The 17017-nt window shown below is 59.2% G+C and overlaps 2 protein-coding genes across 3 annotated transcripts; one reads left to right on the top strand and one right to left on the bottom strand.

Moving 5' to 3' along the window:
- The first annotated feature begins 2974 nt into the window (after positions 1–2974).
- CDK5R2 (cyclin dependent kinase 5 regulatory subunit 2) lies at positions 2975–5285 on the top strand. 2 transcript variants are annotated; one of them, XM_048309270.1, is made up of 2 exons: positions 2977–3327; positions 3552–5285. In XM_048309270.1, the coding sequence occupies exons 1-2, from the start codon at positions 3115–3117 to the stop codon at positions 4368–4370; spliced, it is 1032 nt and encodes a 343-aa protein (XP_048165227.1). In that variant the 5' UTR covers positions 2977–3114; the 3' UTR covers positions 4371–5285. The 2 variants fall into 2 exon arrangements, with proteins under 2 accessions (XP_048165228.1, XP_048165227.1); XM_048309271.1 differs by having other exon boundaries at positions 2975–4173.
- A 5929-nt stretch (positions 5286–11214) lies between these two features.
- FEV (FEV transcription factor, ETS family member) lies at positions 11215–16382 on the bottom strand. Its single transcript, XM_048309272.1, has 3 exons — positions 16331–16382; positions 15267–15341; positions 11215–12845 (listed from the first exon to the last, which is right to left on the bottom strand). Exons 1-3 carry the CDS (start codon positions 16380–16382, stop codon positions 12334–12336), a joined length of 639 nt encoding a protein of 212 aa, XP_048165229.1. The 3' UTR covers positions 11215–12333.
- Positions 16383–17017: the final 635 nt, after the last annotated feature.

The raw sequence follows: 17017 nt of genomic DNA, 5'->3' as shown, positions 1-17017 counted from the left end.
CAGGGACAGGGATACCCCTTTACATAGTCCAGATTAGGGACTTGGATAAGAAAGCATCCCTTTGCTGATGATAGCATGTCACTGAAGTATGTGTTGTCCTGCTAGAGTGACCCTTAGTCACAGAGGATCTGTGTATGCCAGCAGTGTTCCTGCAAGTCCACCCCACCAACAGCTGAAGATTTGGCCAAGGGCAGAAGTCTGAGAGCTTTGAGACTGACTGTGCCTGAAGACCTACTTCATTCCTCCCTTTCATCTGAGGGCATGCCATTCCTGCTGCCTGGGGGGGGAACCCAAATTCCTCAGGGAAGGGAAGTGCTGCCCTTCCCTCCTGCTTTGTGCCTTTCCCTGCCAGCTGACCAAGAAAGAGACCAAGCAGAGATGGTCTCAAGGATGTAGCTTGTGCTCTATCATTGCCTGCCAGCCTCAGGGCTTGAGCCTGAAGAGTAAAACTAAAGAGTGGGGAAAAAATCCTCCTCTTTCACGTGGAAGTGCGTCTGCCTCCCATGTAAGCTGCAAAGCTGCTTCTTTACCCACATAAGAAACATCCTGCTGTTCTTGTAGGGCTTGGGTAATTCCGTAGTGCTTGCAAGAAGCTCTTGCCACTGTCAGCAATGCTGTCTTGGGAAAGGACTATGGGCCCGCTGACCTCCTCTGCCCCAGAGCTGCTGCCGCAGCAGGACAAAAGCTGCAAGCAAGAAGGGAATAATGCCCTGGAGCTCTTCTGCTGCTCATAGCCGAGGCCTCGAGCTGCATCACTAAACAGCCCTGAGCTGAATTTTTAAAGAGGCTTCAGCCAAATGTCCCCACCTGGGAGTGGTAGGAGGTACACAGGCACCGAGCAGCGTGGTGCAGTAACCACAAGCCCAGCCAGGGCTGGGAAACTCTCTGGCCTCTGCTGTGAAGTCCAGCTAATCGCTGCTATATAGGAATAACCTTTATGAATGAGTTCTGGGAACCCAGTTTGGGAGAGTTCACACAGCATGGGGGGAGGCTTTGTGTGTTTCTGGTGAAGCAATCTGAGAGCAATTTTACTTCGACAGGAGCAAGTAGTATGCAGAAAGGTCTCCACTTCCTCACCTGAAAAATTCAACCGTGGGTTTCTGATGAAACCACGTGTGCACGTGGAAAATCCTTAAACATGCAAAGAGAGCAAAGACAACAAGCTCCTTCCCATCCCCTCCCTAGGGCTCCTCCATCTTCTCGGCTATGTTGAAACCAGCTATGCATATCTAAAGGTGCTGACTTGTCCTCAGGATCCTTGTACTGATTTTCTTCCTCTGTATTTATACCCCTTTACCAAATCCTCATGGTTACTTCAGCCCAGCCTAAGCTGGCCTTGAGTAGGTAATGCTGGCCCAGATCCACTTTGGTTCTGGCCACTCCCAAAGCAAACCTCTGCATCTGAGGGTCTGTGTGTACACATGCCTGTTCTTTGTAGATGCCACTGCAGGAATGGTGGCTGGCCACAGTGCAGGATACGTGGGAATGAGACTTTGCTCTTTTTCCCTGCCATGGCCCAGAGCACATAGCCTCTGCCCTGCCCCTAGATGAGGCAAGTCAACCCCAAGCATCGGGAGGCCAGTCTAGAAGCCTGAAATATGGCTCCGAGCCTGCGCTTTCTCTGCAAACACCTCCAGCATCAGCAGAGCAGGAGGAAGTGGGGAGGGGAGAGGGGGCTGGCTTGGCTCCTCCCTGCTGATAATTCATTACCGCCTGTTAGCCTGTATCCATCCGGCAGCAGCTACATCCTGGCAACGACGTGTTCATTTCACACAAAAAGTGCTGTATCAAAATGCATCCTTGAGACATTCTCCCCAAAACCTTTCCCAGCTGCCTCTCCCAGCGCTTTACATGCAGCAGCAGTCCCTGCAATTGGGGCGTTTTTTTCCTAATGGATGCCTGGCACCCATCGAAGAAATCAGGGCTGCAGCTCATGAGAAATACAAGGGGGATCTTTCTGCATGGACCAGAGAGGCAGCAACATCTATGGCATGCTCAGACCCATGGAGGGAGAAGCAGCATCTATGCACGTGCACGTGGCTGGTTTATTGCACTCCATTTGCAATGATGCAGAAGTGCAGCATCTCTTCCCTCCCCTCCTTCCCTGAGCGTCTGGGAGCTTTGGACGGCAGGACTGGCTGGTCTTGCCTTGGAAACATGGAGGTGGTCTCCTCCCGTTTCTCCAAGGTCCCTGACTTTGGCCCAATGCTGGTGACTGTCAGCCTGGCGGTAAATCTCCCTTCCACAGCTGAGTGGGAAGAGGCAGGGTGGGTGAAGGACCCCAGGCTTGCACAGCAGGTCATGGGAGTGCTCCCCCGTGGCACCTTCTGACTCCGTGTGGAGCCATGCCCAGGGCTGGGCTGGTTCACAGGAGAAATGAGGCTCGCACCCCAAGCATAAACCTTTCAGGTTGGCTGCCGAGTCACAGCGGGCCTTGCACCCACCCCAAGCCTTCTCCAGCTGCCCTCTGAGCACACGTTCTTCTTGATCCTCACCCCTCCTCAGCATCTCCTCTAGCATTTTCAAAGGCTCTTCTTCCCCACCGTGTTCTCCTAGCACCTATGGGCCAGGGGGCTCTGCTGGTCTGGGAAGGTTCATCCCTCCCCTTGTAGATAAGAAAACAGAGCAGGACTTGGGAAGAACAGCCGAGTTCAGAAGCCCTCCCTAGACCCCTCCCGTGTCCCCTGTCCTCTGGGCTCTCCCCCCCCCCCCCCCCCCCACGTCCCCACACAAAGGGCTGGGGGGCTGTGAGAGCATCCCAGGTCCCCGACCCCCGCCCTGGCGGGCGCACCGAACGAGGCCCCCATCGGTGAAGGTCACTCCGGGGCGGCGGCCGCCGGGCAAAGCCGCGCCGCGCTCTCCCCCCGTCGCCGCCCACCGACGAGGGGCGGGCGCACCGGGGGCCCGTGCGGCGGCGATTGGCTGTCGGCGGAGAGGCGGGGAGCGGCGGGGCCGCGGCTGGCTGCAGCGGCGGGCGCGGAGCCCAGAGCGGGCGCGGCGTAGCATCCTCGGGCACCGCGGCCCCGGTGCGGGCCGCCTCCCCCGCAGCTCCCGGCCTCCTATGGGCGGTGCCGGCGTCCCGGCCCCCGCACGCCCGTCCCGCTCGGCGTTAGCATGGGCACGGTGCTCTCCCTCTCCCCCGCCGCCTCCTCGGGCAAGGGCGGCGGCGGCGGGGGGCTGCTGGCCGACAAGGCGCCGGGAAGGGTGCCGGGCAAGGGCGAGAGCCGGCTGAAGCGCCCCGGCGTGCTAATCTCGGCGCTAACCTGGAAGCGGCTGGTGGCCGCCTCGGCCAAGAAGAAGAAGAGCACCAAGAAGGTGACGCCGAAGCCCAGCGGCGGGGCCCCGGGGGGCGGCCCGGGCCAGCCCGACCCGCTGGTGGTGCAGCGCAACCGCGAGAACTTGCGCAAGTCGGTGGTGGGGCCGGCCGACGGCGCCAAGCAGGGCCCGCTGGCCGTGCCGGTGCCCACAGTGCCCTCGGCGCCGCAGGAGCTGCACCCGGGCTCCGGCGGGGGAAAGCCGCCGCCGCCACCGCCGCCGGCCGGCAGCCGCCCCCCGGGGTCTCCGCGCCGCGTGGTGGTGCAGGCGTCCACCGGAGAGCTGCTGCGCTGCTTGGGGGACTTCGTGTGCCGCCGCTGCTATCGCCTGAAGGAGCTGAGCCCCGGCGAACTCATCTCCTGGTTTCGCAGCGTGGACCGCTCGCTGCTGCTGCAGGGCTGGCAGGACCAGGGCTTCATCACCCCGGCCAACCTGGTGTTCGTCTACCTGCTGTGCCGGGAAGCGCTGCGGGGCGAAGACATCGGGAGCCAGGCCGAGCTGCAGGCCGCCTTCCTCACCTGCCTCTATCTCGCCTACTCCTACATGGGCAACGAGATCTCCTACCCGCTCAAGCCCTTCCTGGTGGAGGGAGACAAGGGGCGCTTCTGGGAGCGCTGCCTGGGCATCATCCAGCGCCTCAGCGCCAAGATGCTGCGAATCAACGCGGACCCGCACTACTTCACGCAACTCTTCCAGGACCTCAAGAGCGAGGGCGAGGGCGGAGACGGGTCCAAGCACTGGACGATCAGCCTGGACCGCTAGGGAGGTACCAGGCCCCCGGCCCCGGGGGCGGAAGGGGCCGCGCACCGAGGGGCGGGGGAGGAGAAAGACTGTCGGATTCCCCCTCCTGCCCCCACATCCTCCTCGCCTTCCCCCTTCCTCAGCCGTCAGTTCCATGGAGACGCTGCTTGGACCCTCCCTGCTCCGGATCCGGCTGCCCCCCTCCCCCGCCTGCGACCCCAGCTGGGGGCTGCGCTCCGGAACACCGAGGCGGCGGTGAAGACCGGGGAGGGGGAGTGGTGTCCCTCCCACCTTCGCGAAGGGGGGGAGGGTGAGGCTGCGGAGGAGCGGAGGCTCCTGGATACGTTTTCTCTAGAAAAAAGGGGTGATAAAATGGATGCGGGGGTCGGGGGCAGGAGGGTTCGGGGGGGGGGGGGGGTTTGGGGTGTGGCGGGTGCCCCAGGCAGAGGGTGCATGTGAACGAGCCCCGCAGCGCGGGCAGGGCCGCCCCGCGCTTCCGCAGCGCTCCCGGTGCTGTCCGTGGTGCTGGAGCTGCCGCGCCTGAGCAGACAAAGGCGGGGATTGCGGGCAAGGCTGGGGGGGTTTCTGTGCTGCGGGCGATGCCTTCCCCCCATCCCCCCCGCCCACGTGTGGTATATGGGCCCCCCCAGCATGGGCGACTCTGCCCCTCACCCCGCGGGAGCCGCCCGCATGCCCCTTTGTTCGAGCCGCTGGGGGGGAGCCCACGCCCCTCCCCGCCGGTAAATCCCCCCGGTGCGCCCCCCGAAACAGGGGGGGATGCCTCCCCCCACCTTGGCTTGCTGCGGGAAGAGGGGTCTGTGCCAGGGGAGGCCTAGGGTGCCCAAACGGAGGGGGCCTGCTATGGGAGGGGGGGGGGTCTCCTCTCCTCTTGCTTTGCTTCACTGGAGAATAAAGAGGTGGCCTGGATGGGCCTGGTGGTGGCTCCTGGACTTGCTGGGCTGTGGGGTGCAAGGGCAATTGGGGTAGCACCCCAAGCTCCTGGTCATGGCCTACTCCTCCCCAAGAGGAATGGGGGGCCCTAGTTCCCAAAGGGGGTTTTACTATCCAGTGTGAGTTGTGGGTCAAAATTTCACCCCTCTTTGTGCCCAAGGCCAGTCTTGGTCCACCTAAGTGTCTCTTGGACCCTTGTGAGCTCTCCTGGCCTCCTCCATTCCAGATGGAAATTCCTGATGCCTGTCTGCCACAATGAATTTTAACAGGATGCCACAGTTCATGTCACCTCCTTTTTTTATTATTATATTTAGTTTTATTTTTCCTAAAGCTATGCCCTCCCTCACCTCATTCCTCCCTATCTCTGCTCTGCAGGGCTGGGCTCCCTTCCCTGGCAGCAGCAGGCTGTGGGAGCTGTGCTGCTATCCCTGTTACCAGCCCTGTGCTTCTGCAGACTTCCAGGGAGAGGAGCGGAGAACAGGAAGGCTTTGCCTTTTTTATAGCTGGTTGCTATGCTTCAGGGTACTGAATTTGCCAGGACTTCTTTAACAGAAGCTGCCGCATATGCTCTCTGGTCGGGGTCTGCATCCAGTGCTTCACAGCCCCTCTGAGCCAGGCATTCAGGCTCCACTCAGCTGGGAAGAGCTGTGCTGGCTCTGCAGGTCATGGAGGGTAAGGTGGATTCTCTCTACCTTTGTGTGCATCAGCAGAGCTCTAATTAGGCCCAATCTGGCTCATTCAGGCAAAGCTGTGCTGCCAGGAAGACAGCACAGATGTCCCTGTGACAGGGCCTGACCTGGCAGGGTGCTGTGCAAGGCTTTTCCATGGCTGTGTAAACCCACCAGGACTGATGCTGCTCCCGTCCTCCCTCTCATCATGGATGCTCTTGTCCCTGCCTTTAGATTGACATTCATGTGACCTTGTGGTGAGCTGTCTGGGCCACAATGCATTCACAACCCACCCCAAATTTGGCCATATCCACATCTTGTCATGAGAAAGGTAACTTTGGCTTAAACTGGTGGAATTGGAGCCTTAGAGCTCCTGTGGGGCTGCTGGGGGAGGCCTGCCTCTCCCACGGCAGCATTTTGCAGAGAGGGAAACTGAGGCGCAGTGAGAATCAAGCATGGTGGTTTGCTGCATCACAGGGTAACACCTGAGCCACTGGTGCCAGCTATTTCCACCCTGAGCTGTGGTGTTTGTCCAGTGATCTCTACTCCCAGCTGCAGGGCTTTACAGAGTCTCCTCCACAGAGCTGAACAGCCTCCCAGCACTGGAGGACTTTCCCACCCTACAGATCTCCTTAGAAACACTCACAGGGTTATTCCAGCTCCAATCCCCAGCCTTTTAAAATGCTTCCAGCTGCAGTGAGGCCATGTCCTTCCCCTCCTCCCTTGTGTTTCATTGATTAAGAGTGCTAGGCCTCATTGGGGGATTTAGGAAGAGCTAATTGCAGACTGGTAATTGAAGACAGCTTGGAGTCTCTGGAAATGTCAAGGAATGAGAGAGGAGCTTAGATGCTCCCATGCATTTAAATATGCATCATCGGCTCAGCCAGAGCCTTACTGGAGGGAGGGAGACATGTCTGATTTTCCCTCCCCCGGAGGACCTTGTACAGCTGCTGGGGGGAGTGAGGCAGGGGGAGTACTAATCTTACCTTGTCTGGAAGCCTTCTGATCCCCCAAGGCAAAGGGGACATGAGAGGGAACACAAGCAGGGCTGGGTACTGAGGGTGGGAATCTCCGAGAGGCTCGGGAGCTTGGTTTTCGCCTCTTAAAAACTGTGTGATTTGACATGCCAGACCCCTGTGCTGCTGCATGATTGATGGTCTGGACTCAGGAGCTAGCTATTGGGCAGCAGCAAGGGGAATGGATAGAGCTTGTCCCCAAACTTGTGATCCCTGCAGCCACCAGTGCTCTTTGAGGAGCAGTGAGGGACTGAGACTCTCTCAGGAGGGGCTGGGAAGCCCCCTGTGCTGCCAGCCACAGGGCCTGGCAGTGTCTGGGCTTGCAGGGATGGGAGGATTCACACTGGGTTTGGGACTCGGAGGTAGAGCAGCAGGGCCAGGTCAGCGATCAATCACTGCAGGGATCCAGGTGAGGGACCCCAGTACTTTCCTAGTTTGAAATTCCTCCAGCAGCAACACATCTCCTTTCCACGCCTCACAGTGGATGCCCCATCTACTCCACATTGCAGCAGCAGAGGTGGGCACTGCAGCCCGCAATGGGTTTGGTCTCTCCTGCCCCAAGGAAGTCTCTTCTCAGGCCATAGCACCCTTATCTTCCTTCCCAAAGGTGCATGGGGCTGTTAGAGGCACCCTGGGTGACAGTGGGTCCCAAGGATGCATAGTCACACATGAAAAAGGGAGTTTCTCCTTGGAGTCATGGAAAAACAGCTCTGTGGGACTTTCCTTGCCTGAATTCTCTGTCTGTGGAGCAAACACCATGGGCTAGATGAGCTGGCCATGGCACTGGAGCATGGAGTTGATGGGCAACTGGAACAGCCAGCCTGGCAAGCCATGCCTCTTCTGGTCAGATAAACAGCAGGGAAGCTGTGTTTGTGCTCTTAAGAGTTGTCATCATCCCCCAGAATGACTTGGAGATGCTCCATGGGAGGAAAATGTTCTGGATGATGCAGACCCAGCACCTGCATGGCTGGTGAAGGACCTGCCTGGGCCCAGCTTTCTGTGCAAGCCTTTCCTCGTTTGCCTGGATGATGGATAACATGTTCCTCGATGCAGATGGAAGTGGAAGGTCTCTCTTCTGCCTCTGTGGGAGCTGCTTGAACAGTGGCTCCAGTGCAGCTTTGGGCTCTTGCTGCTCTGTTGAAATGGGGATAGCTTGTGGGTGCCATCCCCATTTCAGGCAGGTGGCCTCCCTGCTCCATGGCACTTCAGTCACAGCTGCTAGTGGGGTTCCTGTGGGGGAATACATGGGCAAAATGACCCAGGGAGGCGGCAGCAAATGGCAGAGACAATATGTCAGGTCCCAGACTAAACTGTCTGATGAGAAATTTGTACCCAGGGAGGGGCAGGATGCTGCCCCAGGGTCTCATCTGGTAGAAGACACACCCAGCTTGGGTGGAAACCTGCAAGAGCTCTGCCTGTGCCAAGGGTGGCCCAGTGGCAGGCATGAAACTGAGGGAGGTGGGATGGCAGACAGTTTGGCTCCCACTGTAGCCAAAGCATGGCCTGTGGCCTTGCCTGGCTGATGTGTTTGGGACTGAGGAGGACAGACTGGGGACTGCTCTGTGCCAGGAAGCTGGGGCAGGTGAGGAAGGGGAACTGACTACCTTGGAGCCCTACTGTGATGGTTAATCCTTCTGCCTGGCAGAATCCAGAGCCTGGCAAAGCAGAGGGCCACTGTACAGTCTGGGTCATTACCTCCAGCTCACCGAGAGCTGAGCATGGAAGTTTCCCTGTGCTGTGTCGCCTGCCTGTCTCACAGTCCTTTGTCACCCCTGAGGACTGAGCTCCTTGGGGGACAGCCAGGCAGAACCAAGCTGTGACCCAGGGCAGATGTGGGGAGTCTGGCCCAGGGAATGAGTGTCCCCTGGGCTGGAACAGGAACTGTTCCCTCATCAGAAGTCCTGCATTAGAGCATAATCTGGCATTAGTGCATTAATCCAGTCCTCCTGCTACTCAGCTCCTGCCCTCAGCAAAGTCCACACCAAGGTCTCAGTGTACAGCTGGGCAGCAGTGGCACCAGGACACTCTCCCTGGCTGCCCATGATGAGCACCAGAGAGCTGGTGGCAGCAGGGACAAGGTTTGGGTTTTTGGTGGCAGTACAGCTCCAGCCCTCAGCACGTTGCCAAGGGAGAAAGCATCTTCTGGAAGCATCACCGTTGCTTCCTTGGAGGGACTTCACACAGGGTTTTGGAGCCTGGCTGCCTGCACCTGCAGGCACTGGCTGAGCCACACTAAGTCATGAAGCACTTTGCAGGGAGCCAGGCCAAAAGGAGGTGGTGTCTGGAGAGAGGATGTGAGTCAGCAGCTTGGGGGTAGGGGGCTGAGGAACCAGTGCAGTCAGGATGAGGAGAGAAGGAAATAGGTGGGAATTGGGAGAGCTGGAGAGGGTGCAGGAGTGGGCAGGGAGGCAGACTGTGTGCCCCAGGTCAGGCATGGCCTGGCTGTGCTGCAAAGGCTCTTCCCAGCATGAGAAATGAAGACAGTGACAACATGACTTCAATAAAATAGGAGAGGGGCTACTCCATTCCCCCTCTGATCCATTACTGGGGGACTGGAAGGTTTTGGAGAAGTTGGAGGGGTCCCCCTGTCATGCTGGCAAGAGGCTGAGGTAAGGGCAGCCCTCTTGCCGGCTGAGCACAGCCAGATACAAAGATACATTTGTTTTTATTTCTTTAGTACCAAAAAAAAATCTGTCTTCCTTTAATCACAGGGCAGCAGAAGAAGCTGCCAGGCCATGTGCTCTGCTCCCTCACTCTTCCTAGCACAGGCTGAAGCCCTTCATGGCTGTGTTCCCCATCTCACCCTGCATCCGGCACCCAAGGACTCCCCACAGGTAGGTTGGAAGCCCATGGGTGCACTGAGAGCAGCTGTCAGCCACATAAAACAGGCTCCCCACCAGCTGCTGCACCCCACTGCCAGAGACAGTGCTCCCCCATCTGCTCCGTGGGCTGGGCACCCCTGCTCAGGGCCAGGGATGATGTTCCACGGGGAGCTGTGCTGGGCTCGGCCCTGCTTGCCCATTGGCAGGATTTTGCTGCAGTCTGCTCCGAGCCGGTGGTTTTGGTGACTGAAGAAACCTGCAGAAAGCAGCACTGATGGTGGACTGGGTTAGACAGGGCTCTGGGGAGGGAGGAGGCTGGGTTGGGAGAAGGTGGTGCTCTGTTCACCCCTCCGATAAGCTCAACATGTCGTGAGGGGAGGTGGCTCCCAGTGGGGCCTGGGGATGGGAGCATCCCGAGTTGCCATGGTGACATCGGCTGCATCCTCAGGCGGGCAAGAGCAGCGCTGGTGCAGTCCCGCATGGGTGTCCCTCCCGCTTCCTTCCTGGCTGCCGTCCCCAGGGAGCGCGGGGCTGGCACCCGGCTTTTGGCGTGGCACCCTGGGGACAGAGCGGTGGGACTGTGCCAGGTGAGCTCAGAGCAGAGCCAAGCCAGCCATAGCTGCAGCCTGTTGGGTGTGTGCGGTGGTCCTCCCTCGCCCAAAAAGGTAAGTCCCCCTTTTCCCTAGCATATCCCGCCTCCAATCCATCAGGAATCCGGACTGCAGAGTCGGGCGTGAGGCGGGGGCTGGACTCACCTGGGCTTCCCTGGTGCAGACACTGGCAGAGGAACGGGAAGGGGGGGCGAAGGGAGGAGCTACTAGTGACCCACATCCCTTAATCCGTGTCCTGCCCTGCGTCACGCAGTTACCTAAGCCCTGAAGCAGGCTTCCCCGGCGAGGGCACAGCCCTCTGCCCCTCTCTGAGGGAGCCAGTTGTGGCCATTTCCCCTATTTTGCCCTTGTAAAGCCGAACCTGGGGGCAGGGGTTGTCTCCAGCCTATCTCGGCACTGGTTGTGTGGGGGTAACTCCTCCCTTTCCCCCTCACTTCACCTCCTGCCGTGCTTGGGAACCAGGCTGTGCAACACTCAGAAAGCCTGGAGGTAGGGATAGCCCCCCACCCAGTCCTTGCAGCTCCTTTCGCACCCATGGCCTCTCTGCTAGCAGCATCAGGCCCCCGCACTTCAGCCTGAGCTCTCCCTGCAGGACACACTGGCATCAGATCCCACTCCCTCAAGCTGATTAGCGCAATGAGGATGCATTGGAGCAGATGCCACCAAGGCTCTGAGAGTGACCAAACCCTGGCGGGATGCAGAAGTGGCAGCATGGAGCCCTCAGATCTGGGAACTGCTGTGATCTGGGGCATGAAGGGAGAGGAGGTGGGGGCTGGCCACTCCTTCCATGGTCTGGGTAGTTGCATGACTCCCCCTACACAGCCGGTTTGATCTCTGTTGCAAGCCTGGGAGCCTGAGACAGCATATGTGACTTCCCTGAAGGCATGTTTCAAGGAACTCAGAGGTTTCCAGCTCTGTCCTATCTCTTGGAAGCTGTAAGAACCAGAGGGGATGCCTGGAGAAAAGATGATGCAGACACTGGCAACATCCTTCCCACCCCAGCCCTGAAGGTGTTCTGCCTCAGATGGAAGAGGATTTGCTGAGTGGTTCCCCCTCTCACCAGCTCCCTTCAGACAGGAGAGGACACAGGTCACAGCACCTCTCTGTTTTATTGAAGACCAATCCCACCCCCCAGCCAGTGTGGAGCTCAGCGTGCCCAGCTCTTCTGCATCCACTGGGCCAAAGTCCTGCTCTGGAGGATGGGGGCAGTTCCTTGAACCCAGGGGCAGAGACCCAGGGCTGCCCCTTGGTGCCTGGGGCTCCCAGTCCTGCTGTCACCCCTTCTTCTGCTCCACCGCTCACCCTGCCTTGTCCCTGGGGATGTTCCTACTTATGGGGGGGTGTCCCACCAAGCCCTGCATGTGAGGGGCTAAAGCTGGAGTAAAACTGGAACAATTAATCTTGGAAGTGATGAGCAGGACACGGGCTCATGTGCAGGGTGTCAGGGACTGTCTGTGGTGTGATCCTCGGGCACTGGGGAGAGGGCGGAGTTGCAGAGACCAGGCTATGCTGCCTCCAGGCTCTGGCCTTGCCCTGAGGGCTGGCAGTGTGCCCCACACTTGTCTCTGGCACATCCAATCCCAGAGCCCTGCCCTTGGCCTGAGTGAACCCATAGAAAGCATCTGCCCTCCGGACCAAGGCTTCTCCTGAGGGCTGAAGGAAGCTGCCTTCAGGCAGCAGGTGTAGGAGGGATGGAGGAAAGGAAGTCTTTGGAGACAGAGGTGAGGGGACCAAGTGGTCAAGGAAGGTCCCCTTTCTTTGTCCCTGCTCAGTGGGACCCTCATTCATGGACACAGCCGCCCTGGGGCCCCAGCTCCTGACTCCTCTCTGCAGGGAACAGGGAGGGCAGGATATTCACAGAGCGGGCAGCATGTTGCAAAGGAAAGGTGGGGCAATGTCCCTGCCAGGAGGGGAGCCCATGGTTTTTCCTTCCATTCACACCCTGCTTTAGGTATCCACTTCTGTCCCCAGGATCATGGATACTTCCTCATCTTAAATTTAGACAGCTTCTCTCCTCCAGCCGCCCACATAAAAGGACCAACCCAGCTACCCTGCAAGCACCCCCCCTCCCCCACACCACTCCAAATCTAAAAGGGGGCAAATAAGAGCAGGGCACAATCCCATCCCCCATCCCTCCCTGCTGAGCTTCCCAACTCCACAGCCTCATGCTTCCAGGGACATGGAGCATCCACTTGGCACAGCCAAGCCTCTAATGGTAATGGTTGTTCATGTTGTTGAGGTGGGAGGCTGCCATAGCGCTGAACGGGGCTGAGGGCTGGAGCCCATGCCCAGGGTAGAGGGATGGGCTGGAGCCAGGCCAGTAGGAGAAGCCAGCCGGTGTCACTCCCGAAGTCATGAGGTTGAGTTTGGAGATGCCTGAGAAGGGCAGCGGTGCCAGGTTGCCCTGAAATTTGTAGAGAGCGTGATCGGGGGTGGCTGGCTGGCACACCTGCGCCAGCCCGTGGAAGTCGAACTTGTAGGCGTAGCGCTTGCCGTGGACCTTGGTCATGATGTTCTTGTCGTAGTAGTAGCGCAGTGCTCGGCTCAGCTTGTCGTAATTCATGTTGGGTTTGCTCTTGCGCTCGCCCCAGCGCCGTGCCACCTCGTCAGGGTCGATCAGCTTGAACTCCCCGTTGGTGCCTTCCCAGGCAATGCAGTTCAGGTTGGCCCGGTCCGAAAGCAGCTCCAGCAAGAACTGCCACAGCTGGATCTGCCCGCTACCTGCAAGGCCGGGCCCCAGAGAGGTTAAAGCTCCCTCCCAGGGCACAAGGTGAGGTACAGGATATGCCCCAAGCCCCTTGACCCACTGTTATGTTGCCCCCTCCTGCACCCAGGTTTCGGCTGCGCCTCATTGCATCTCGCCTGCAATGGTAACAAGGTTATGTCTCCTTTGCAATGTCCCAACCCCATCCTACACCCCAGGTATGAGGACAAGAAGAAGCCCCTGCACCTTGGGATGGAGGAGGAGTGCTCAGAGGTCAACACAGGTTGCAGTGGGTCTGGATCCAGGGTCTCCCCATCCCTCCCACCCACATTCACACACCACTGAAGATGAATACCTGCTTGTTTGTTTTCATGTGAGGACGTGGCCTTATTCTTTTATTGGCAGCCTCAAGAAGGAGATATCTTGGCAGAACCCAGATCTATCCCAACACAAATACTCCCCACAGCCATGTCTGCTTGAAACTGGGCTGGTATCACAGCACAGCCCCTGCTCTAGGGACACTGTGCCCTGCACAGACATCTCCATGATCAGCTCAAGTCAGGGTGCGACGCTCATCTGAACTACACTACAGAGAAGCACAGATAGGTACAGGAGAGGGGGAGATGAGGACATAGCATGACCTTCTGCGGCTTTGAATCAGGCTTCAGTGATGGTCCTTATTTCCAGAGGAAAAATGTCCTCCCTGAGCCGTGGCCATTGCATCTGCAGCTTGCACTGAGGAGTATCCTCGGTGGGTGCCTGTGGTGCCCCTGTGCCAGGCTGTGCACACATTGGAGCCTGGCACACCTCCACATGCCCATGGTGTGGCACAAGGGCATGCTCCATTGAGTCTGGCCAGAGGTCATGAGAGGAGAGGGAGTCTGGACCTTTGGGCAAGGAGGAATCCTACTGCTGGGACCTGGCCACCCTGCAGAGCAGCCCTGCACTTACCTAGACACCCCACTCTGCCTCCTCTGAGCAGCATCCCCTGCACATCCCTGCTCCTGATGCCAGCCCTTGCAGCACAGTCTCTTTACAGAGCAGAGGATGTGCCTTTGCAGTTATCCCTGTGCTTTTCTATCATTATTTTGTCTAAAGGTGCTTAGATCCTATACAGAGGTTTAGCACCCATGACCTCTGCAGCAAGCAGTCCTACAGCTCTATTACATTTCCCACAAAGAACCACCTTGTTTTGCTTGTTTTAGACCCACCTATTTTATCTGGTGCTACCCAGATCTTGCTGTAGAAGAAGCCGGGAAAAGCCATTCTCCATCCATCCCTGTTCCACCAAAACCCACTCAGACATCCTGATCCAGGCAGTTGAGCCCAGCTCTTTCCAAGGCATTGTATTTCCTAATTCCCCATCCTGGGACCAAGGTGGGGGATCTCTCCTCCCTAGGGTGCAGCTGCAGCCCTTGCCTCCTCTCCATCCCCACAGCCCCCACCCCGGCCTCCAGCTATCTCCCACCTGCGGGTGTTCCACCCCATGCAAGGAGGTCAGGGAGGTGTTGGAGGGTGCATCTCGGTGGGATGGTGAGGCTCAATCCTACCTGCTGCAGGGTGCCATGATAATGCACCTGAGAGCTCCCTAAGGAAATATCCAGGAATCCAAAAAGATCCTTCTCACTGTAGCACAGTGCTTGAGTATGGCTGGGCAGAGTCCGCAGTGCAGAGGCAAAAGGGTTCCCCCAGTTCCATCTTTTCTCCCCCTCCCACCACTAAACCAGGGCTCCATTTTTCCTGCTTAGAACACCCCTGGTCCCTGTCTTCCTGCAAGCAGGCAAGCTACACGGCCCAAACACTACAGTGCTGGCCCCGCGATGCCCAGTGCTGCTGTACTCCAAAGCAGGCTCCAGCCTGCTCCCTGGCCAGCGCTGGCCGATGCCCGTGACCCCTGCGTGGTTTTTTCCAGATGGATGGCTCCGGTTCCCGGGAACCCATCACTTCCCAGCCCTGCCCCAGCACTTCACTGGCAGCTCCCTCACGGATAATGTCTCAACTCTCCTCTCCACTCGCCGGCACGGATCTCCCGAGCCCGGATTAGCCCGCCCCACTCCCGGGATGGCTGGCAGCTCCCTCCCCGTCGGATGTCCCGGAGCTCCTGGGAGACCGGAGCTAGGACCCTGCACTCTCCCCACTGCGGGGCTCGGGGGCATGAGTACCCCTCTCCCCTTTGATGCCACGGGACGGGAGCTTCCGACCGTCGGGGCTCTCCGCTCTTCCCGTGGGAATTGGCGGCAGGATGCTCCCAGCCCGAGGAGCTCGCAGCAGCAGGGAACGGGGACTCCGCGGTGGCCGTGTCCTGCATGGGCAGTGCCCGGGAAAGGGTCCCCGGTGGCTGCTGGGCGGGGGAGAATGCGAGTGCCCCGGGAGTCCCCGCTCTGTGCCGGCCGAGGGGAGCAGGGCCTGTCCGGGGGAAGGGGCAGCAGTGCTCTTACCTTTCTGCACGCCGGGGCTGAGAGACCCCCACGCCTGGCTCTTCCCGTCTTTGAACAAAGTTTCCCCGACTGGATCTGGGGGAAAAAGAGGCGCGGGTGGAGTGTAGGGAGGGCTGGAGCCAGGCGGGACCGCGACCCCCCAGCGCCCACCCGCGGGCAGCGTCCCCGCAGCCCCCGGCCGCTCCCCCTTGCCTGCCCCGCCGCTGCGGCGAAGCCAGGAAACGCGTCCAGGAAAAAGGAAATCCGATTTCCGACCCAGCCGGGGAAGCTTTTAAATAGGAATAGAAAATCCCGTGGGCTGGGGTAGGGAGGAGAGAGGGAGTGAGGGAGAGAGCTGTGGGGCAGGAGGAGAGGGAGAGGAGGCGGGTGGGTGGCAGGATGGGTGACAGGAGCGGTGGGTGGAAGGAAGGATGTCTGTCGGCATTTGGGGAGTGGACCGCTGTGGAAAGGAGAGAAAAATGGATAGATGGATAGAAGGAAGGAAGGAAGGAAATGGGTGAATGGATGGAAAGACAGAAGAGACGATGGCGAGTGGCTAAATGGAGGAAAGAAAGTGCAAGAGATGGGCGGATGGAAGGAAGGGCAGGTAATGGGTAAGGTGATGGGAAAACAGGCTGATGGAAGGGACACTGGGTAGATGGAGATGTTGGCTGATAGCAGGGATGGAAAGGGGGATGCAGGGACAAATGGGTGGGGTGAAGAATGGATGGATGGAATCACAGGGGAAGGGTGGGTGCGTGGGTGGAAAGATAGGTTGGAAGAAAAGAAGGGTGGATGAAGAGATGGAAGGACAGGGTGACGGTGGGAGGATGAAGAATGGCAAGGTGAGTATGTGGGTGTGGAAGGCTGTGAGGACAGCTGGAAGGAAGAAGGAAGGGATAGTTGTGGTGCTGGGAGGCAGGAAGAGAGAATGGACAGAGGGAGAGGAGGTAACAGGGTGGACGCTGGAAGAAGATGGGGCAGAGGAGAGCCCCAGGGCCTCAGCGGGACAGGGCGGGCAGGGGCTGGGTGCTGTGCGGTGCACGGCGCTGCGGTGGGGCAGCGGCCGAGGGATCCGCCCGTACCTGGCAGGTACATGTTGAGCAGCAGTGGCACCGCTCCGGTGCCGTGTCTCATGGCAGCTGTGGGGGCGGCCCGCGGGCTGCATGTTTTAATATTCCTGCCCCTATTATTATTATTATTATTCCACTTTATCAGGGAGCAGCTGATGGCGAATAAATGGCAGCGGGACGGGCAGGGGACGGGCAGGGGCCGGGGGGAGGCGGGGGGAGGGGGGAGTTTCCAGGCAACTCGCAGGGGCTGGGGCCCCGGCTCCAGCAATTTCCTCCGCTGTAATTAAAGCGGGCGCTGCCCCCCCCCGCTCCCCCCGCTATCGGGCCCGCATCAGACTTTAATCACGGCCGCGGGTTTCTATGGAGAGCGGCTCGGGCCGCTTCCTGCCTCTTCCGCCTCCTTAACTCTTCGCAAACACGGCGCTGACATCCCAGCTGGGAGCGGGCTCGGACACTGCCTGGAGACTGCCCGGCCCCGGCCTCCCACCAGCATCCCGCTTCCCGACTCGCCGATCGGCCAGCATCGCCTCGGACCCTGCATCTCGCTGCACGGCATCGGCAGCGGCATTGTCCCCCTGGCGTCTGTCTCTCCGAGCCACAGTGCTGCTGGCCATCGGGGTCCGTGCCTGCCCCTTCCCCAACTCCAGCGTCGGCAGCACAGTCCTGGGGTCTCCTTGGAATTCCCAGAGCCCTGGGATG

The sequence above is a fragment of the Corvus hawaiiensis genome, chromosome 7, assembly GCF_020740725.1.
Source record: "Corvus hawaiiensis isolate bCorHaw1 chromosome 7, bCorHaw1.pri.cur, whole genome shotgun sequence".
Lineage (NCBI taxonomy): Eukaryota > Metazoa > Chordata > Aves > Passeriformes > Corvidae > Corvus > Corvus hawaiiensis.
This window is presented reverse-complemented; position numbering and strand designations above follow the sequence as displayed.

Bases quoted from the DNA above. Each gene is read 5' to 3' on its own strand.
- CDK5R2 (XM_048309270.1), top strand. From the start codon at position 3,115: ATGGGCACGGTGCTCTCCCTCTCCCCCGCCGCCTCCTCGGGCAAGGGC. The intron at 3,328-3,551 runs CCCAGCGGCGGG...CGGCAGCCGCCC, and splicing joins CCAAGAAGGTGACGCCGAAG to CCCGGGGTCTCCGCGCCGCG.
- FEV (XM_048309272.1), bottom strand. From the start codon at position 16,382: ATGAGACACGGCACCGGAGCGGTGCCACTGCTGCTCAACATGTACCTG. The intron at 15,342-16,330 runs GTACGGGCGGAT...TTTTTCCCCCAG, and splicing joins GCTCAACATGTACCTGCCAG to ATCCAGTCGGGGAAACTTTG. The intron at 12,846-15,266 runs GTAAGAGCACTG...CCGGCCTTGCAG, and splicing joins CAGCCCCGGCGTGCAGAAAG to GTAGCGGGCAGATCCAGCTG.